Source organism: Myotis daubentonii, chromosome 9, assembly GCF_963259705.1.
Source record: "Myotis daubentonii chromosome 9, mMyoDau2.1, whole genome shotgun sequence".
NCBI lineage: Eukaryota > Metazoa > Chordata > Mammalia > Chiroptera > Vespertilionidae > Myotis > Myotis daubentonii.
This window is the reverse complement of record NC_081848.1, coordinates 52,158,631-52,179,762: the sequence shown is the minus strand read 5'-3', so window position 1 is coordinate 52,179,762 and position 21,132 is coordinate 52,158,631. Positions and strand designations below refer to the sequence as shown.

At 36.5% G+C, this 21,132-nt stretch overlaps 1 protein-coding gene and 1 pseudogene across 3 annotated transcripts in view; both read right to left on the bottom strand.

Moving 5' to 3' along the window:
• Positions 1-1,940: 1,940 nt before the first annotated feature.
• Positions 1,941-21,132, bottom strand: part of FAR1 (fatty acyl-CoA reductase 1) — a 44,223-nt gene continuing 25,031 nt past the window's right edge. For all 3 annotated transcript variants that reach the window (XM_059708945.1, XM_059708947.1, XM_059708946.1), the window contains exons 10-12: positions 14,232-14,361; positions 10,245-10,372; positions 1,941-5,616 (exon numbers count right to left, since the gene is read on the bottom strand). In XM_059708945.1, the coding sequence (XP_059564928.1) occupies positions 5,454-5,616; positions 10,245-10,372; positions 14,232-14,361 (421 nt within the window). In that variant the 3' untranslated portion in view covers positions 1,941-5,453. The remainder of the gene's footprint in view (positions 5,617-10,244; positions 10,373-14,231; positions 14,362-21,132) is intronic.
• On the bottom strand, positions 14,232-21,128 carry LOC132240990 (small ribosomal subunit protein uS8-like; annotated as a pseudogene).

Genomic DNA, 21,132 nt, shown 5'->3' with positions numbered 1-21,132 from the left:
GCTATGTTAAGTCATAACACCCTGGTGGGCAGGCAGTGTTTCACTTTCAGGTCTGGACCACTGAGAAGCTGCATGTGGTGAGTGACACGGACAAATAAACAGACCATTGCAATATAAAACATAGTGCCCAACCCACAGCAAGTGCTCAGTATTTGTTGAACGGATGAATGCTGGGCTTTAGAAATGAAGGAGCCAAATAAAAAATTCAGCACAATAGCATTTCAGAGAACATCTCTGAATAGTCCAGAAACATTTGTGCTCCCAAGTGAAAAGTAGTAGTGTGGTGGACAAGTGTAGTAAGCTTTGGAGCTAGACTGAGTTCATATCTTAACTCTGCCACTAGCAGTGTGACACAGGGTAAGTTATTTGTATCATTTGTCAATTACCAAACTATAAAACATGGGTAAGAGAAGGGCCCTCCTCGAAGGGATGCTGGTAAGGCACACTGAGTCAGTACATATAAAATACGTAGACAGGGAAGGCACAAAGTAAGTGATAAACCAATGTTCACCACGGTTATCTCTACAATGTACAAGATACAAGGCTGGTTTTTCTCTCAAGAAACCAACAAGTGCCCTAGCTGGTCTGGCTCAGTGAATAGAGCATCGCTTGAGAATTGAAGGGTCCCGGGTTCGATTCCGGTCAAGGGCATATACCTTGGTTGCAGGCTCCCGGCCCCGATCGGGGGCATGCAGGAGGCAACCAATCGATCTGTCTCTCTCACATCAGTGTTTCTCTCTGTCTCTCCCTCTCCCTTCCATTCTCTCTAAAACTCAATGGAAAAATATCCTCGGGTCGAGGATTAAAAAACAAACAAAAAACCAAAACAAACAAAAAAGAACAAAAAGAAACCAAAAATCAAATGGGGAGAAATGACAGGAACCTGTGAAAGATGTAGCATAAAGCAGAAAATTAGGTATTAAATGCCAAACAATTAAGTACTGATGAAATAAATACACAATATCCTGGGACAAGTATCCTATATAATAAAAAACCTAATATGCAAATTGTCCCCTCGGTTGGTCGTTCGACAGGGAAACCAGGAGTTCGACCAATTGTTGTGACATGTGCTGACCACCAGGGGGGGGGGTGCAGAACATGGTGGGTGTCAGTGATGCACTGCAACCTCTCCCTAGCTGGGGGGGGGGGGGGGGGGGAGACAGGGATGGAGGTTCGGTGAGAATGTGGGGTGTCTGCCAAGCTCACTCTCACTCCCCCTGCTACCCTCTCCTGGGACACCAGGGCTCACGCACCCACGCTCAGGTGCGCACCCGTGCAGCCTCTTCTGTGTGAGCCGGGCCACAGCCACTGGGACTACAAGGGCCGGTTGGGCTCCCTGTGGGCTCGTGCAGGAACTGGTCTGCAAGGCCAGCCGGGAGAGAGCACACTGCCTATCCGGCTTCTATGAAGCACCGCTGGGTGACCCAGAGGCCCACGGTGCACCCTGGCCCACAGTGTCCAGCTGCACTCAACACATCTCCCTGTGGGGACTCAGGTGCCATGACTCAGGCGGAGGGGGGGCGCGTGGAGGCCCAGGGCCCAGGTGCTGCCCAGAGCCCAGAGGTCAGCTGGGACCTGCCCTTCCATACCCGCGCTTCTATCACCGGCCAGGCCTAGGGACCGCACCCATGCATAAATTTCATGCACCCGGCCTCTAGTTTTCATTCATCTATATATTTAGGTTCAGGTGTTTGTTCAAAATTGAAACCAAAAAAGCAGGTGAGGGCAGAGAAGGGGGGTCATCTCCACCCTTCTCTTCTCTTGTATAAGATTACAGGTATTGTCTGTGATCTGTGACCAAAAAATAAGGAGACATTTATAGCCGTATTCATTTGAGTTTGAGCATATAGTAAACATACTAAACTCATACTTATCACTTTGTCTTTCTATATAAATGTATTTGAGAACCATCAATTTGCAAAGGAGCACATCAAACTTAATTAATGTTACTCAAATTTTTCTTTAATTAAGAAAAAACAAAGGAAGTATTTAACAATTTTGCACAACTATGCTCAATTGACAAAGGTGATTTGTTTAGGAATCTTAAGGGTAGCAGAGATGTATTTTAAAAAAGACAAATTCATCCTAAAACTAGAAAATGCTTAGAGATAAAAATATTAATTCAGTAAGAAAATATTTCATATTTCTTTTACCAGAGACTAATTAATTAACTCATTTCTATATCAAGTTATGCAGCATACATTCCTTTCTCTAGTTTCTCATGCAAAAAGTTAAGAGAGTTTTTCTCAAAAAAGAGCAAGTCAGCGCTAATGATTTTAAGCCAGGGCTTGGAGTCAGCCTCAAAGAGCAAGCTTGGCCATCTGCACTCACCTGACCCCCAGCCTGATGCTTTCTTTTACACAGTCTCTATTAAATTGATATTCAACGTGGAGGAGAGTAGTTGGAACCTAACGACACCCTGATAATCTTCTCATACTGCTTTTAGAAAAGAAAAGGACCATTTCATCTCAGCAAATCCATAAAAATAATACTTTAACAAAATGTATTCATCCCGACTATCTGCTTCCCTAAAATGCTAAGAAACATGGGCATAAGTAAAATTAGGATATAAGAAGTGATGAGTATACCCGAAAAGAGATAAGAAAGAAGTATAAGTGAGGATGTTTCCTGTAAGCCTAACCACAGTATCTCACTGGTAATTTCCAAGGTAATTATTGTAAAAATACAATAAATACTATAATGGAAATATAGGGATTCATTTATTACTTTCTGGTTTATAAACAAAGGCACCAATAATGCTTCTATTTACTTTGTATAGAAGAGCATCAATTTACATTTAAAACAAAAAGCAAAAAACCCTGAACCAACTCCTATACACAAACACAAAAAAAGGGGAGAAATAAGATTTTTCCTCCCTGCTTCCATGCTTTATTACACAGATTCAAAGAATGTTTATTTTATACCATCCTTAAGTCAAAGAACATATTGCCATGCTTCTCTGTGTTGAGTTTTAGGACATATTAATGTTGCCAAGTCAATTCTAAATATAGACACAAATGACAAATGCATATGACACAATTATAGACTCAAGAATGAATAGGGAAAGAAAAATAAATGTTTTGCAATACAGCTTTACCGAGTTAAATTAAATATTAAATTTATTTAATTTATTAGGCTCTCCTGTTAAAAACTAAGTTTGTATAGAAAATATAATCAAACAGAACTAAAAACCATTTCTAGCAAATGACAAATATAAATGATTCCCAAAATTTTTAAGTTCAAGTTAAGCTTGAAGTCTAGTTAGTGGGGATCAACAATCCACGTGCCCTTTATACTAATTTTAGAACTTTAAGTTCCAAAATGACATGTTAATTTATTCATTAGCTTTCTTTTGACAACAAATTCTGTTAAATGAACACACAAAATTAATGCAGTGGCCTCAGCACCCTCCCAGATAGCATTTGTTTAAGTTAGATTTTAAGAACAATGACATAGTTCAAAAGGCATACAGCCCATATGTATTTCACATGCCTGCTGAAATTGTACCTGAATCTTTTTCAAGATACAAAGACAATTCATCTGATTCTCAGTATATTCGGCAAAAGTGTAAAAATCATACAAATGTGAGCATGTTCTCAACACACTAGGGAAACACACTTAAGAGATGGAGCTCTAAATGTACAGAGCACCTATAGTTGATTATGTGGGCCACTTTAAATCAAAGGCATTGTCTTTTACTCCATCTTTAGACACTGTCATGGTCTCTCACACCTTATACAAGGTATGGTCCTAGACCAGAGACTTCAGTGTCATCCCAAAGAATATATATATACATATGCATATTTACATACATATTTCTTTAAAAATAATGTTTTAAAGTTTTACTACAGAAAATGTGGCTTCAACATGGAAGCATTTTTCCTTTTCAAGATTACACACCTGCATGGAAGGGGTTTCCTTTACATTTCATTTTTTCACAATAACAAAATAAACTCCTTATACATTGCATTTAAACTGACAAAGAAAATTAAGATGTAAAGTTCTATGTAAGTTTTTGTATTATGAACTGACCTCATTAAACATATTTAAGATATACTGTTGATGATTTAAATATAGTACAACTTGATCAGCTAAATTAAAACATGTTATGCTGGTCAATTTGCTCAAAAAAATATAAAACAGTAAGGAGAGTTAACTACTATTAAGGTTTAAAGGGAATTATAATATATCATTAAAATATACATTAATTTTCTTGCTATTACTTGTTTCTATAGTGCATTTCTTTCTAAAGCTAAAACCACATGCAGAAAAAATAAATGGTATCTTCAAACTCATTCAACAGTTTGCTACTTTATGTGGTAAGTAAATAAAGTCCTTAATTTAATTTGATACACATTATTTTATGCATTATTTTATTTTTCCTGTGGGAATTCAGTTCTCAAGGTCAAATGTTAGTATGTGTTTAAACACATGTGAGAATATTTTCTTAATGTTATATCTACCTGCAAAAACATTTTTCCATAATAATGCACTTTCAGTTTTCATTGGAAAGACAGCATAAGCCTTTTTAAAGTCTCATTAAAAACATTTATAAAGGGAGGAGAGCACAAGTATGGTGAATCCCTCCCCAACCCCGCCAGGCCCCATTTGCCAAAGCCTTAAGAAATCCTCCAGCTTCAAAACATGAACATCTCACAGGATTAATTCCTATTTGGTCATTATGTGGACAAGAAAAATGTATTCCTATTTTTTGATGCTAATAGTCTTATTTAATTCATTTTAATTTCCCTTCAAAAAAACCACATAGCATATATTAATATGGATTTTCAAACCCATTTAGATCCAGTGGGATCTTTAGAATATATAGCCTTCTGATTATGAAAGCAACTGATTGCTTATAGGAAAATGATATGCATCAGACCTCTAGTCAGAGAAAGAAAAATGAGAACATGTCTTGCATGTCTGAGACCACTCAATCACTTACAAGATAATGTGAAAATAAGTTGGCTATAATTTTAACAAAATTTCAACTGATAAAAAAATCAAACACTGAAGAATAAAATATCTACCAACTTAGGTAATATTCCTTTCCAAATAAATGCTTTCCATTGCACTAAATATTAAAAATTAGAACTCACTGTATGTTAAGGCATATTTTAATTAATATGTTCCAGAATTGCACAGTTATACTGGTCAGTGTTCCCATATCCCCACTCCTACCCTCACCCCACCCCTTTTCCCAAGGGATCAAAATATTACGTCATGGTTTTGGTGGCTATTGCAGATTTGAGCTAGCATACCACAGTGTGTTCACTAGATTTTTATGAGCATAAACATTAAAATGTTACATAAAATGTACCATAATTTACTCCACACTCCGATCTAAGATGATTTAATATCTTGACAAAAGGTGAGATGACTTAAGTACATTTTACATTTGTGCATTTAGACCACCACATATGCATAGATGTTCTAATGCTAAATTCTTGTCTTCAGTATCTCATAGTGCTGGATGCTCGGAAGTATGACAGAAACTTGTAACACAGACTAACCACAAAGTACCAGATGTTTCTTGCCATTTGTGATCTTGCAATAAAAATGCGCCAGATCAGAATCACAAGGATAGTATTGAAACCGTAACGTATGTTCCTCAACCTGAAAGCAAATCAAGAGACCTATTAGTTCATATTTTCTAGAATAAAATATTGCTGGATGGCACATAGTCAATACTCAGTTTTTAACATAAAACTCAAATCCATATTAATTTGAAATTTATTTAAAAACTAATTAAAAGTCCTTAAGTTAGAAAGTTAGCAAAAGTCACCTGACTGCAGTCTGTCAAACAATGTATTACCTCTATTAACAACGAATAACACAAAACTTTTTTTTATAACAGTATACTTGGGATGCAGTTATTCATTCAGCAGGTATTGAGCATCCTTTTGTGTGCCCAGTACTGTGCTAGGCAGCAAGTACACTGGAGGTAAAACAGACATGTCCCTTATGTGTTTGGCACTTTTTCCTTTAAACTAAAAAGGTTTGTACATTACATACATCATCCTACAAACAAAATAAACATTTTTGTGACATCTTTAGCCGCTTACAAGTTGTCAGGAAACTGAATTTACTCCTCCCATTATAGCTGATAGTCACATGACCAAAGATCAAGAACTCATTCAAGAATGAAAAATGGTACTAGCTCTAGATAGGAGGACTTGCCATTCTCAAAGTAACAGGTACATTATCTTACTCTTGTTTCAAAACACTTCATATGCTTTTTAATGGTGTTAAAAAGGAATGCAAATCTTTAGGTATGCAGTAATGTTACATACAGTCCATTAACTTCAACAGGCGGGGTAAAATAGGACTACAACGTGTGAACAATTGGTGTAGACAAGAGCTTTGAATTACATCTCAAAAGGTCATGGTTTGTTTTGCCACTTAATACAATATGACCTAGGCAAACTCAATTTCCCTAAACCTCAGTTCCTCATCTATACAACTAACTGCCCTACAAAGCCTCATAGAGTTGGAAGCACAAGAATAATAATGTGAAAATCTTGAAAACAGTTATAAAAAATATATTAATTAGGCCCTGGCCAGGTAGCTCAGTTGCTTAGAGTGTCATCCTGTTTCAGCAAGGTTGCAGGTTCTATCCCTGGTCAGGGTACACACAAGAATCAACCAATGAATGCATAAATAAGTGAAATAACAGAGAGAGATGTTTCTCTCTCTCTCTTTCCTCTTCCATTCTCTCTAAAATCTTTTTTTTTAATGTTATTCACGGGAAGAGGAAGAACCAAGATGGCGGTATAGGTACACACTTATACTTGGCTGCCTCGCACAACCACATCAAAACTACAACTAAAAGACAAAACAGATATCATCCAGAACCATGGGAAGGCTGGCTGAGTGGAAATTCTACAACTAGAAGGAAAGAGAAAAGCACACTGAAGCTGGTAGGAGGTGCAGAGGTACGGAGGCGTGCGTGGAAATGGGCTGACAACTGGGTACACTGTTGTCTTTTTCAACCAGGAGGGAGATACAAGCTCCCCATTGCTCTGAACTCCAGTTGTGGGCAAGACTCTGGGGATCCAGACTCATACGGGGAGAAACTGGACTGTCTGGCATCGGGCCGGAACGCGAGGGCAGCTTTCTCACAGAGGTGCTTGCAGTGATCATTGTTCCTGCACCGGGCCACAAGACACAGAGACCCCGGGACCTCTCCGAGGCACAGCAGACTGGCAGCCATTGCGGTTTGCTCCATCCTGATGATTCCCTGAGACCCTGCCCCACCCAATTTACAAGCCCACCCAAGCTGTGAGCAGAGGCTTTTGCATATGAATGGCCTGTTCTTTTGCAATTTAAAACTTAACAAACTGCAGCTTTGTCAAAGAGCGCCAAAGCTTCCAAAAGAAGGCCTAGACAGCAGCCTGCATTGCTCCACAGCTGGGCCTCATCTAGGCACTTCCAAACCCCAAACAAAGAGAAGGAATCTGCAGACCTCTCTGTAGCTCCTGCTGGGTGGCCTCAGGCAGTGGCTGACTTTGCACCTCCTTGGAGATCCAAGAGCCAGTGTACCCAGTGGTCAGAGTGAAACCATACCAGAGTACAACTCTTCACATCCATAAGAGACACACTCAAGGGGCAGACTCAGTGAGCACCAAAACCCCACAGAAGCAAGTCCTGCTCCATAAGGGTGTCTCCAGCACAGCAGTTCTCCCATTGTAGACACAGCTGGTCCTCAAAGCAAATTGGTCTGGTGGTCAATTCCTCCCGGTGATACCAACAGCAATCAAGACTTAACTACAACAAGACTGTGCACATAGCCCACAAAGGGGTGCACCAACAGTGTCAACCTCAGGTAATTAGGGAGGCTGAGCCACTGGACCCTATAGGGCACCTAGCACACAAAGCCACTCTATCAACACAGGAAAGCAGCCAAAATGTGGAGACAAAGAAACATGTCACAAACGAAAGATATGGAGGAAGGTAAAATACTGGATATAGAGTTCAAAACCACGGTTATAAGGTTACTCAAGAATCTTGTAGAAATCTCCAAGAAATTTAGTGAGACCCTCAAGGATATGAAAAAGGACCAATCAGAAATTAAGCATACACTGACTAAAATAAATAATAATATACAGAGGTCCAACAGCAGACTAGAGGATCCCAAGAATCAAGTCAAAGATTTGAAATACGAAGAAGCAAAAAATGCCCAACCGGAAAAACAAAAAGAAAAAAGAATCCAAAAATATGAAGATAGTGTAAGGAGCCTCTGGGACTACTTCAAGCGTACCAACATCTGAATTACGGGGGTGCCAGAAGAAGAGAGAGAGCAAGATATTGAAAACCTATTTGAAGAAATAATGACAGAAAACTTCCCCTACCTGGTACCTGGTGAAAGAAATAGACTTACAAGTCCAGGAAGTGCAGAGAACCCCAAACAAAAGGAATCCAAAGAGGACCACACTAAGACATATAATTAAAATGCCAAGGGCAAAGAAAGAATATTAAAAGCAGCAAGAGAAAAACAATTAGTTACCTACAAGGGAGTACCCATACGTCTGTCAGCTGATTTCTCAACAGAAACCATGCAGGCCAGAGGGAATGGCAAGAAATATTCAAAGTGATGAATAGCAAGAGGCTACAACCAAGATTACTCTACCCAGCAAAGCTATCATTTAGAATTGAAGGTCAGATAAAGGGCTTCACAGATAAGGAAAAGCTAAAGGAGTTCATCACCACCAAACAAGTATTATATGAAATGCTGAAGGGTATTCTTTAAGAAGGGGAAGAAGAAGAAAAAGGTAAAGATAAAAATGATGAACAACAAAGTGACAACAAATACATATCTATCAACAAGTGAATCTAAAAATCAAGTGAATAAAAAATCTGATGAACAGAATAAACTGGTGAATGGAATAGAATCAGGGGCATAGAAAGGGAATGGACTCACAATTCTCAGGGGGAAGGGGGTGTGGGAGGTGAGGGGAGAGACTGGACAAAAATCATACACCTATGGACGAGGACAGTGGGGGGGGGGTAAGAGCATGGGGGTGGGTGGGAACCGGGTGGAAGGGAGCTATGGGAGGAAAGAAGAGGAACAACTGTAATAATCTGAACAATAAAGATTTATTTTAAAAGCATGGTATTCACTAAACTACTAATAAAATAGACCGCTATTAAAATTTTAACAGCATTTCTGAATGATGGATTAACAGTGATTTTTCCTCTTCTATTTTCTGTGTGGATGGTTTTTTAAACAATCTGTATGTATCCTATATAATAAAAGGATAATATGCAAATTGACTGAACAGCAGAATGACTGGTTTGTATGACATGCACTGACCACCAGGGGGCAGACGCTCAACGCAGGAGCTGCCCCCTGGTGGTCAGTGCGCTTCCACAGGGGGAGCGTCACTCAGCCCGCCTCGGAGGCAGTCAGATATCCCCCAAGGGGTCCCAGACTGTAAGAGGGTGCAGGCCGGACTGAGGGAAGCCCCCCCCCTCAGTGCATAAATGTCGTGCACTGGGCCTCTAGTTACTTTATAAAAGACTAAGGGGAATAATTATAGCTCTTTTATAAACAAACAAAATTTCCATGTTAAATGATGTATTAGTATATCTATTTTCCTCTTCCAAAGATAGAGTAGGGTGAAAAAAACATAAAATAAATAAATTACCTCCAGTTTAAAATAGATTTTTATTTTCTCCTAATATATTTACTTCTTCAATAGCAATATAATAAATGATAATAGCGATTTTTAAAACTAAATTACACCAGCCTTAGGCCGTTTGGCTCAGTGGATAGAGTATCAGCCTATGGACTCAAAGGTCCTGGGTTCGCTTCCAGCCAAGGGCACATGCCCAGATTGCAGGTTTGATCCCCAGTGGGGGGCATGCAGAAGGCAGCCAGTCAATGATTCTCTCTCATCTTTGATGTTTCTATCTCTCTCTCTACCTTTCTCTCTGAAATCAATAAAAATATATTAAACAACAACAACAAAAAACAACTAAATTACACCTACACATAGTGTTCAGGAAGAGTAAATAGGCGAAGATATCAAGTTTCAACAATATTAGGCTAAATCAATACTACCAAAGTTGCAGTCCAAAGGTAAGAACTTTTCGGAAATAACGACAGATTATTAGCAGTATCTTCCATTCAATATACCAGCTTATAAAAAAAACAACCAAAAAAAAAACACCACTGTAAAAAAAAAAAAAAACACCACCTTAATAAAGAAGACAAAAGGAAATCAAACCCATGTAAAACTTACTTGTTCAGATGTTTTCTAGCTGCAGGGAGGCCAGACATTTCTTCATTCAAAACATATTTCTTAGTGCCCATGCAGTAATTCTCTATGTACTCTGCCCAATGTAACTGCCTTACATCAATATTAAAGGTCTACATAAACAAAAAAAATTACTGGTTACTTTCTTAATTTTTTTCACAACTAGTCAAAAATTCATAGTTTTTCTAAAGGCTAATTCCAAATGACATGATTACAAAATGCTTACAGTATTAACTTTTAAAATCTTACTGCTATTCACAAAAAGTTTATTCCTATTCCATACCTTCCCTTAAACACAGAAACATTTGAGACAATAATCTGAAAACTCAGGCTAGCATTTAAAGAGTGTATCAAGTGTGAGGAGATGCCTGCAACATCCCCCCACCCCAAAAAAGACAAAATTCCATTATCCAAATAGATTTATGTATTCCTCAGATATATTTATACATATATTTATTTATTTCCAGTTTGTGTCTATAGTGTCTCTCTTCTTGAATATCCTGCATACCATATAGATTAATTTTCTTAGAGAATATTACTGACATCAGGAAAAAGAATGTTATGAAAGCTGGTTTAGGAGGTTAAACAACAGTAATTTGGCCATCTTGATGAAAAGGGTAGGCAAATCTAGAATAAACAGTCTTATAAAAATGGTATTTCATAACAAAATGAGAGGGCCATGCACTACTCAGTGCTCCATACATTTGGATAAACAGACTATTCACTATATACCATCACTTATTTGAACACACTAAGTTCTAGCCCCCCCTCCCCCCGAAAAAAGCTACCATAAATCAACTGTTACAAAAGCGTAATTAGATTCCCACAGAAGAGTGAAAAAGGATGGAACCAAAGACTGGCTGGAAATTTTCAAAAAAATAATCAGACATCAAGGCACAGATTCAAAACTCACAATATACTATATGCGCGCGCGCGCGCGCACACACACACACACACACACACACACACACACACATCTATGCATGTCAGAGTAAAACTGTTGAAAGTAAGAGAGAAAGACAGTTGATTTCTCAAAAGAAAATGGGAAGCCAACACTATGAGATGTTTTCCAAGTGCTCAAAGAAAACTGCTGACACAGTATTCTACACCAGCATAAATATCTTTGAAAAGTAAGTATGTTCCCAGAAGAATAAAAACTGAGACAATCTGACATCCTTGGGCAACCCACACTAGAAAAATTATACTGAAAGGCATTCTTTAGGCATAATGAAAATGATTCCAGATTGACATCTGAGATGGAAAAAGAAAGAAAAAAAAAATTATGTTGATAAATCTATACATGAATACTTATTGCATAGACTGCAATGAGAATAATGAATACTTATTGCATAGACTATAATAATAATGGTTATGAGGCATATAACACATACACAATTAATATATGTAAAAGCAATAGCAGATAGGTGTTAGTCCTAGCATTTTGCAAGAAAAGCTGGAATTATCAGTATTTTATTAGACATTGATAAATTAGGGAAGGATGCTGTAATCTCTAGAGTAACCTACGAAAACAGCATAAAAATTAATAATTTGTATGTTACTAATACAAGTGGGAAAATACACAACTATAAAAATAATCTCAAAGAAAGCAAAAAAACTTAAAACAGGTGGGACAAATTTTAAGCACTGAGTCAGATTTAAATTCAAAATTACCAGAAATTACATTATGGATTAAATCTTCCAATTAAAGGTAAAAAATTGTCAGACTAAAGAAAATCCATCTTCTATTTATAAGAGAAATAACTGAGAAATAAGAATACAGAAAAGTTGAAAATAAAAGGATGGAAAAAGATATTTATTTCTAACAGCAATGTAGGAAAATGCCCATTTGCTCAAGGCTTCACCAGAGTATGTTAATAGATTGCATTTTTTAAAAAAAATATATTTTATTGATTTTTTACAGACAGGAAGGGAGAGGGATAGAAAGTTAGAAACATCAATGAGAGAGAAACATCGATCAGCTGCCTCTTGCGCTGCCTCTTGCACACCCCCTCCCTACTGGGGATGTGCCCGCAACCAAGGTACATGCCCTTGACCGGAATCAAACCTGGGAACCTTGAGTCCGCAGGCCGACGCTCTATCCACTGAGCCAAACCGGTTAGGGCTAGATTGCATTTTTTGCAAATCTGTAAGGAGTAAATATCTCAGTCTAGTTTTAATTTGTACTTTCATTTTTATGAGTGAGTTTATCTTTTCATATGGTTAAAAAAAATTTAAGGATTATTTTTTCTATAAACTGTTCATCTCTCTAGCTCATTTTTCAATAGGATTATTGACATTTTTGGCATGTCTACATAAGCTTTTTATGTAATATGAAATGCACTGAGATACCACTACACACCACCAAAGTGGCTAAAATTAAAATTTTAAATGCCAAATGTTGGAGAAGATGTGGATTAATAGGAATTCTCATAACTGTCACTTGGAAGGTAAATTAATACAACCACTTTGGAAACTGTTTGGCATTATCTACTAAATTGAACATATGAATACCTTTTGATTCAGTTAGATAGATATCCTACACAAATATGTGCATGTGGTTCATAGAAGCATTACTCCCAATAACCAAAAACTGAAAATAACTCAAATGTCTATCAACAAAAGAATGAAAAAAATATCATAATTTGTGGAAAGTTAAAAATGTATAACACTAACAGTGTAAAAATTCACAATAGATCAGGAGAGAGGAGGTAGTGATTGGAAGAGATTATAAGGGGAATCTTCTGGGGGTAATTTCTATTTCTTCACCTGAGTGCTCATTTTCTAATCATCCATTCAGCATTTTACGTTGTGCATTGGAATGTATAGTGTAAGGTGGGAAGGCAAGGGGGGCGGGGAGTATGGAATCAGCAGAAGCCATAAATCTTTCAACTTGAGCCAATCTGCAGGACCCTAGTGACTTAGACCTTGTGCTTTGAAGAGAAGAAGACTGGCTCTAAAGCCTACAGCCCCATAAATTAAGGAGTCTAATCGAATATTCCTGCAAAAACGTAAGAATCCAAAAAGCTGTATCCTCAGAGCAAGGGTGAAAAAGAAGTAAACCTAGCACACACAGAAGTGGGCAGAGAGACAGCACACTTGAGAACCCGTCATTCCGAACCAGCAGAATGGGATAAATCTGCACTATCCAATATGGTAGCCACAAGAAGCCACATGCACCTCATGGACATGTGAAATATGGCTAGCCCGAATTGCTGTGAAGTGTAAAATGCACACTGGTTTTCGAAGGCTCAGTATGAGAAATACAAAGTAAACTATCCTTTATGTAATTTAAAAATTTTAAGTAATCTTTAAATTTTTATTCAAATTATATATATATTGTTTTGGATATACTGAGTTAAATAAGGCATTTAAAAAAATGTTTAAAGAAGTGGAAGAGAAAGGAAGCTAAAAGAAAGATCTCAGATAAATTTTAGTAAGGTCCTGAATTTACTCATTAAGGAAGAGGCTATAGAAATTGCTTAATTTAGACTTTGTTAGGTATACACATTAAAATATCTAAGGTAACCTCAAAAAGAATACACATGAAGAGTTAAAGTTTCAAATTAACAGAGAGGGAGAAATGTGGAATGATAAAAAGTAAAAGAGTATGTGAAAAACAATTTCTGAGGGAAGGTTTTTCTCAAAATTCAAAGAAAACTAAGTGTTTGGGGGGGGGGGGGAATGCATAAAGAAGCTAAAGTTCTCTTTCAACCTGACATTAAAAGAAAAAAATGAATGAACATTTCAATCATACTGTAAATCCAAATCATACTGCCACATCTAAATACCTTATAAATTCTAAGGTAGAGCAATTTTATTTCCTCACCAACAATTATGATTGAAGCTTTTAATGAGACTATAAATAAATCAATGACTTTCTTGTTGCATAATGATTGTGAAAAATATCCAATTATTTCTCAGGTTGCTCATGGCTGTCTAATTATTTTCTAATATAAAACAGAAAATACTTGCCTTTTTATCTTCAGGATTTAGTTGATTCATTAACATATTGACGTTGTCAGTATTCCAAACCCAAGAATTACTTGTGAAATACTCAAGAAACATCATAGCTTTGTGAAGACGAGTTATTGTTTTCATCATCCTGTATTATAAGAAAGTGACAGATTCATATTCTGCATAGATTAGAAAAAAAATTTCATCACCACCCATGGCACCAGTTTGTAAATTGAGACATTGACAGTAAAATCATAATATGTAATTCAATAAGTGTACCAACCAGCAAGCAATAAGAATATTTCTGTATCTTGGAAGATTATTTCATAAATCCAAAATGTAAAAAAAAAAAATTTTAAGCAACAGCAAATGAATTTACTATTACCTAAAGTTCTGTTGATACATGAAATTAATTTTCAAAGGAAATACAATGCTTTAAAAGGTCAAATTTTCTATATATAATACTAAATAATAATGGATTCAATTAGAATTCCCTTGCTTTTTGTTCCTTAAACTACATTTTACTAAAATTTCCTGTGAATTCATAACATTCTATATTACATTATACAGAAATATTCATTTGCCATTTAGTCAACTTTCTGTATATAGATCTTTAAATAACTTTCTCTTTAACACTGACAAATACCATTCTTGATCATCTTGCTGTGCTATGAAATCAATGACTCATGCTGAAAACTTTTTGAAATATTTACTCACCTTCCCAAATCCCCAAGATCCATCCTTATAGAAATAAGGAAGTGAGATACTGTTTTCTTTGTTTCTTTTTAAAAGGGCAAAAGGCCCTAATCATTAAACCTGTCATTTTAAATATCATGGCTTACTATAAGTCATTGATATCATAACATTAACCCGAGCAGTAACATCTATACAATAATTACCAATGATAAGTAGGGAAGAAAGAACTTTTCAAAACAAAACACACACCAAAAATTCCTAACCTCTGATAAATAGAAAAATAATTTGTGAAGAAATACCCAAAAAAAAAAAACACCTCAATTTATAGTCCCACAATAAGGATTAGCATTATATATAATTTAGAGTCCCAAAATCAGGAACTTTAGAAATGGGGGGAAATTAGAACATTAGAAATGAGGGGGTATGAAGGAATCAAAACAGTAACATAATTAGCTAAGCAATTTTGATGACAAATTTAATACATTTAGAAAGATATCCTGAATCCAGAATATTGAAAAAAATAAAATGAGGTAGCATGGACTATGTAAAGAAAAACTAGTTCATGCAAGAAAGCAATTACAAAACCTCCATTAAACATGAAAAGAATTAGTGAGCCTCAAAAGGCTGTATTTAGACAAAAATAGTTCCTAAAGATAGACAGCACTTGGTGGAAAAAAAGAAGACATACTGCTTTTAAATAAGAGATTATATAATTTTCTAAAAAACAACAAAAAGATACAAGAAATTTGTAATTAAATCAATATGGACTATCACAGCCAGTATAGTATATTTGAATCACATACATAAACATATTTGGTTAATGTGGTTTTCCAACATACAGCTTAAAGTTTTTCTTCCTAACCTCTTTGCACTGACAATTCTCACCTAGTCTTCAATTCATTCAAGTGACAGAATTACCCTAAAACCAATCACTGATTCAGTCGTTAAAAAATAATTACAATAAAAAATTGGGGTGGGAAAAGAAAATTTGAAAGGCCATAAATTTGTAAAGTTCATAGACTATTATTTATCAAACTTATGGCAGATAAAAAAAAATCACAACTTTGCACCATCACTCTTGGCATAAGGGTGGCACTATATTTTCCTATATAGTCTGAGTATTTGTTTATTCTTTATTATGACAACCAGCAAAAATTAATCAATCACAATCCTTTAGAGTAGAACAAGATCTTAATGGTCATCTAGTCCAGGACTAGACACTTTGTGCCAGATAATTCTTGGTGGGGCTTTCCTGTGCATTCTAAGATGCTTGGCAGCATCCCTGGTCTCCACTACCTCCCCCAGAGTTGGGATAACTGAAAATATCTCCACATATTGTCAAATGTCCCCTGAAGGGGGCAAAACTATCCTCAGATTAAAAAATATTAAGCTCATTGAAGTTAAGCTAAAGAGTTAAGCTAAATAAACCAAAAATAAGACTATGGAACCACTTTTTAAAAATGTCATTTTGAGCAGTGATGAAATAGCTACATTTCAAGAGCTAGAGTGAATAATTTATACAACTTCTACATGTAATATTATACATCCTAGTGCCTACAGAGTATTAACCAGGATTCTTATGATGCATGTCTGAATTATACTTATCTGGCTGACACTCAGATTAATGTAAATGAGTGAAATGAACACCATTAATGATATGATTAACATTAATGTAGAAGTAGTAAGGCCCCAATATAAGATATAAAGCTCAGTGCCTTGCTCAATATACATCTGAACAAATTAAATAATATTAACTATAAGACTGTATTTAACATTAATAAAATCGCCTAACTAAAAAGTCTTTATGTCTCTTTTTGCTTTTAGACTATAAGCTCCCAGAGGTCAAGGATAATTCCTGATTTGAAAGCCTCACACAGGGCAAACTTCAAGGTTCTTCCTTTGAATGTTTCCTATTTGCATCAGATTTTAATTTCCAAAGGTAGCTGTAATATTATCTCCCATCCTACATGCTCACCTATAATATCACCTTGACTATCTTCCCATCAAGAGGTGAAGGTACCTTATACCCAATAGAATGAGGTGAAAATGAAAGTGTGATTTCCAAGAGTAGTAAGAAAAGGTGAAGAAGCTTTCTAAGCCTTGCTTGCTGGAATACTCACCCTTGAAGCCTTCAGTTGCCATGTGCTGTCCAACTCCCCTAGAGGCTGCCATGATGTGAGGAAGCCCAAACTAGTCCAAGTGGAGAGACCACATGGAGAGGCTCTGAGACTACATGAAGAAAGAAAGATGCCGGGCCACCATAGTTTCTCTGTACCCTTTCTCTCCTTTACCACTCCCCTCCAGTGTACCTGCTCATTCCTGTATGACTGCAAACACTGGAAATACTCTGGGACAGAAACACCAAGCCAAACCCTTCTAGAATTCCTGACCCAGAGAAATCATAGGAGACTAAGTTTGAGGTGATTCGCAATGCAGCACAGATAACAGGAACAGATCTTAGTACTAAGATTGTGGGGCTGCTATAATAAAAATCTAAAATATGCATTGCCTTTAGGAGCAAGTGGTAGAATCTAAAAGGCTCTTGAAGAGACCATGGTGAAACCTGGAAGAACCAAGAAAAGGATTTCAGTGGAAGCCTTAAAGGGCTTAAATGAACCTGCTTTTTGAGGCCTTGAAGGAAAGGGACAAAAATATTGTTGGGAGGTGGAAGAACAAAACTGTTGCCTATGATAACATGAAAAATAGAAACTGCACCTAACTTGATGACCTAGCCAAGATTTCCTCAAAGAGGGCAAAGGTGGTATTTAAAAACTGAACTATTTGTATGAGTAGTATTTAGAGGAAATGAAAATACCAGCCAGTTTTGGGAGTGTCATCCCAATATGCCAAGTTTGCAGGTTCAGTCTCCAGTCAGGGTACAGGAAGAAGCAACCAATTAATGTATAAATAAGTGGAACAACAAACTGAAGTTTCTCTCTCTCTCTCTCAAATCAATAAATAACATATTTTTAAAAGTAAATAAAATGCCAGCCAGGAATAAAATTTTTCTTTTCCACTGAGGCACTTTACTTGAACATTTGCATTACACCACTAGAAAAAGAATCCCAGGATTTTCCCTCCTGTGTGTTTTCATCTTGCTTCTTTATGGTCCATGATACCTACTGAGGGTGTCAGTACAATGAAACCAATATGACGGGATGGAAGCAGATTGTTCTGTCCTTTTATAAATCTTAGAGCTGTACATCAAAACTGGGGCTGATTACACCACACTAGCGTAACCTGCCTGTGAGGTTCACAACAACTTTCCCAGCTCTGTGGTCATCAATAACTTCAAATTCACCAACATAAACATGCTTCATCATCACAGTCAGAAATCAGATGATGACTTCGGAGCACAGATTAGTAAGAACCTGGTGTCTGCCTCTCTTTTTGGCATTGTTGATACCCTTGAGAGCATCAGCCGGAACATTCAAGTGCATTTATGGCAGCATAGAAAGAGGGTAGAAAGAACCCAGATGGCTTCTGGGCATGGGTCTAATCCAGGATGCAAATGTAAGATTTTTGGTTAATACCTCAAAAAAATCTAAGGTAGTACCTGAGGAAAACAGAGTGAAGAAATAAAATGGATTGCCTGGCCAGTATACTCAGTGGTTGAGCATCAACCCATGAACCAGGAGGTTATGGTTCAATTCCCAGTCAGAACACATGCCTGGGTTGCAGGCTCAATCCCCAGTGGGGGGCTAGCAGGAGGCAGCCAATCAATGATTCTTGCTCATCAATGATGCTTCTATCTCTCTCTCCCTCTCCCTTCCTCTTTCTGAAATCAATAAAAACATATTTTAAAAAATAAATAAAAAAAATGGAATTGCTATAGTCAAGCTTCAAAATTACTAAAATCAAGTAAGTTGAGGCATGAGAAAACAATTCTATTCTTGTTTTAAATAGTCTGGGAACTTAATATTTGAACTTTTCAGTCCTGTGTCAATGCCTGTATATATATCAACTTTCTGTATGTCAATACCTTGACATAAACCAGACCTTCAGACAAATCTCTGATTAGCCCCTGAAAAAGTCACATATCCAGACCACCTGACATCATCCATTATCCAGATCAACCAATATCTGACAAATAACTATCCTGGACCAATCCTAGGGCTAAGAATGCAGGACAGATTCTTCTCAAGAGTGTACTTTTTACTATAAAATCTTCAAACTTTTCTTTCTTCTTCAAAATATTCTGGGTATTGCCTAGCTATGTGTTTCTGGTTTGTAAACCCTAAAACCCTTGAATAAGTCTTTACTGTTTATTTCTAGCCAAAGCCTCCAGACTCTTTTTGAGTTCATTCAACATACCTCATAGAAACTTTCTAACAAAAGGCTTATTCCAGATCTTACAGAAATGTCTTATAGAAGCCCTACTGTTTAAAGAGGCAGGAACTAAGAGGCTAGTCTAAGGATCTAAGACACAAGAATCTAAGATGTAAGGGTGTTATCCCATCCATAGTAACTTCATACAAGACAGAGATGGACATGTCTCAAAGAGATCTGTGGGTATGGCTTTGGTCTAATGGAGATTGTTTTAAATAGATATATGGGAAACCCACAAGTTTTAAAGGAATCATATCAGTTTACACTGAAAGGGATATAGATAGTACAAAATGAAAAGAGGCCTCTGGATCAAAGATTAACAAACCACAGCCTTGGGGCCAAATCTACCTGTTCATGTAAAAAAAAGTTGTATTGGAACACTCATGCTTATTCAATTGCATATTGTCTTTGGATATCTAGTTGAGTAATTGTAAATGTCTAATTGAGTAATTGCAAGGTGGAGGCTACAATTAATAGCAGAGTTGAGTAGTTGCAACAGGAACCATACAGCCCTTTACAGAAGCTGGTCCCTGTCCTGGGGCTTCCAACCTTTTATGGGCACGAAGTAGGTTAAGAAGGCAACTATTATAAACACAGGCTAAGAGAAATAATAAATTGAAGAAAATAATAAAATTATAGCTGCCGTTTTAAGCCACTATTAATGATATGACTTGCTATGTAGCAACATCTAGTGTAAATTATTTAATAAACTTTGGTTACTCACTCATTTTTAAGTTTACTAAGCCCCCATTTTTGTAAGGCATTGTGATATATTTAACCTGTTTTACTTTTTTGACCTAGCTGTGACTTCTCTGTTCTAAATTGCAACAACTTTATTAATATCAAGAAAGTATACACTGCCATCACTCATAAATTTACATCTATCTTTTAGCCACAAAGAATGCTGCCAATGACAAATATTGTACTTTTCAGATTATTCTAGAAAATTTGAAAATATCTTGGAAATATTGTGGGCCTTTTTTCCATTAAGTATTTCTTTACCTTAAGTTGTTCAACACCTCTCACATATTTCAATATTAACATAAAAAGTTAGAAACATAATAGACAACTGAATCTACAGAAAATCCCTACAAGTAACTCAGATCCTGATACACTATAACTGGCAGATACTTCACTTTTACTTTTTGAGCAACTGATGAAAGTTTTGGAATCAGAACCTTACCTTCTTCATACACAAATACTCAAATCCTGAACTCTACAATCAAAGACTCCACTGTAATGCCAATGTAGTTAAAACATATTTTATGGGACATTTAACTATAGTTTTGGGAAAGACAGGAGGAGTTTATGTAAGTTTGTGGAGCTTCAATAAAAAAAAAAAAAGGAAAGCAAAAAGAAAGGCTGTAACAACTAGCGGAAAACGGAAAACAAAGTTTTCCATTTGTTATTAACTTCTTAAAAAAATATGATATTTCAACCTGGAAATTAGTCAAAAACTGTAATTAACATATTATAAGCTGAATGGGCAGCTGAGATAATTCAAGCAATTTTCTAAAAGCATCCTACATTTTTCATATAAAACTGCACAATCTACTTAAAGCAAAACAATTTAACATTAAACCCCTATAAAACTACCCCTATGTTTTTTAAAGGGGAAGAGAAGAGCTCAATTTCAGCTTATAATAGCAATGACAACCTTGATGTTGGACATTTCCTACATTATGGGATTTTGGAGGATCAATGGCCCAATAAGCTGAAACCACAGTTTTCCCAAATATCCCCAATTTCTAAGAAATGTCTTAGCATCCTGATTGTGATTGTGATTAATCAGGTTAGTAATTCTAGAGGTAAAGCTCATGCTAGCGACTTTTCGTCTCTCCAGCAAGCTTCCACCACCTTACCAATACATAGTGTATTTACTGCTATTCCTCTT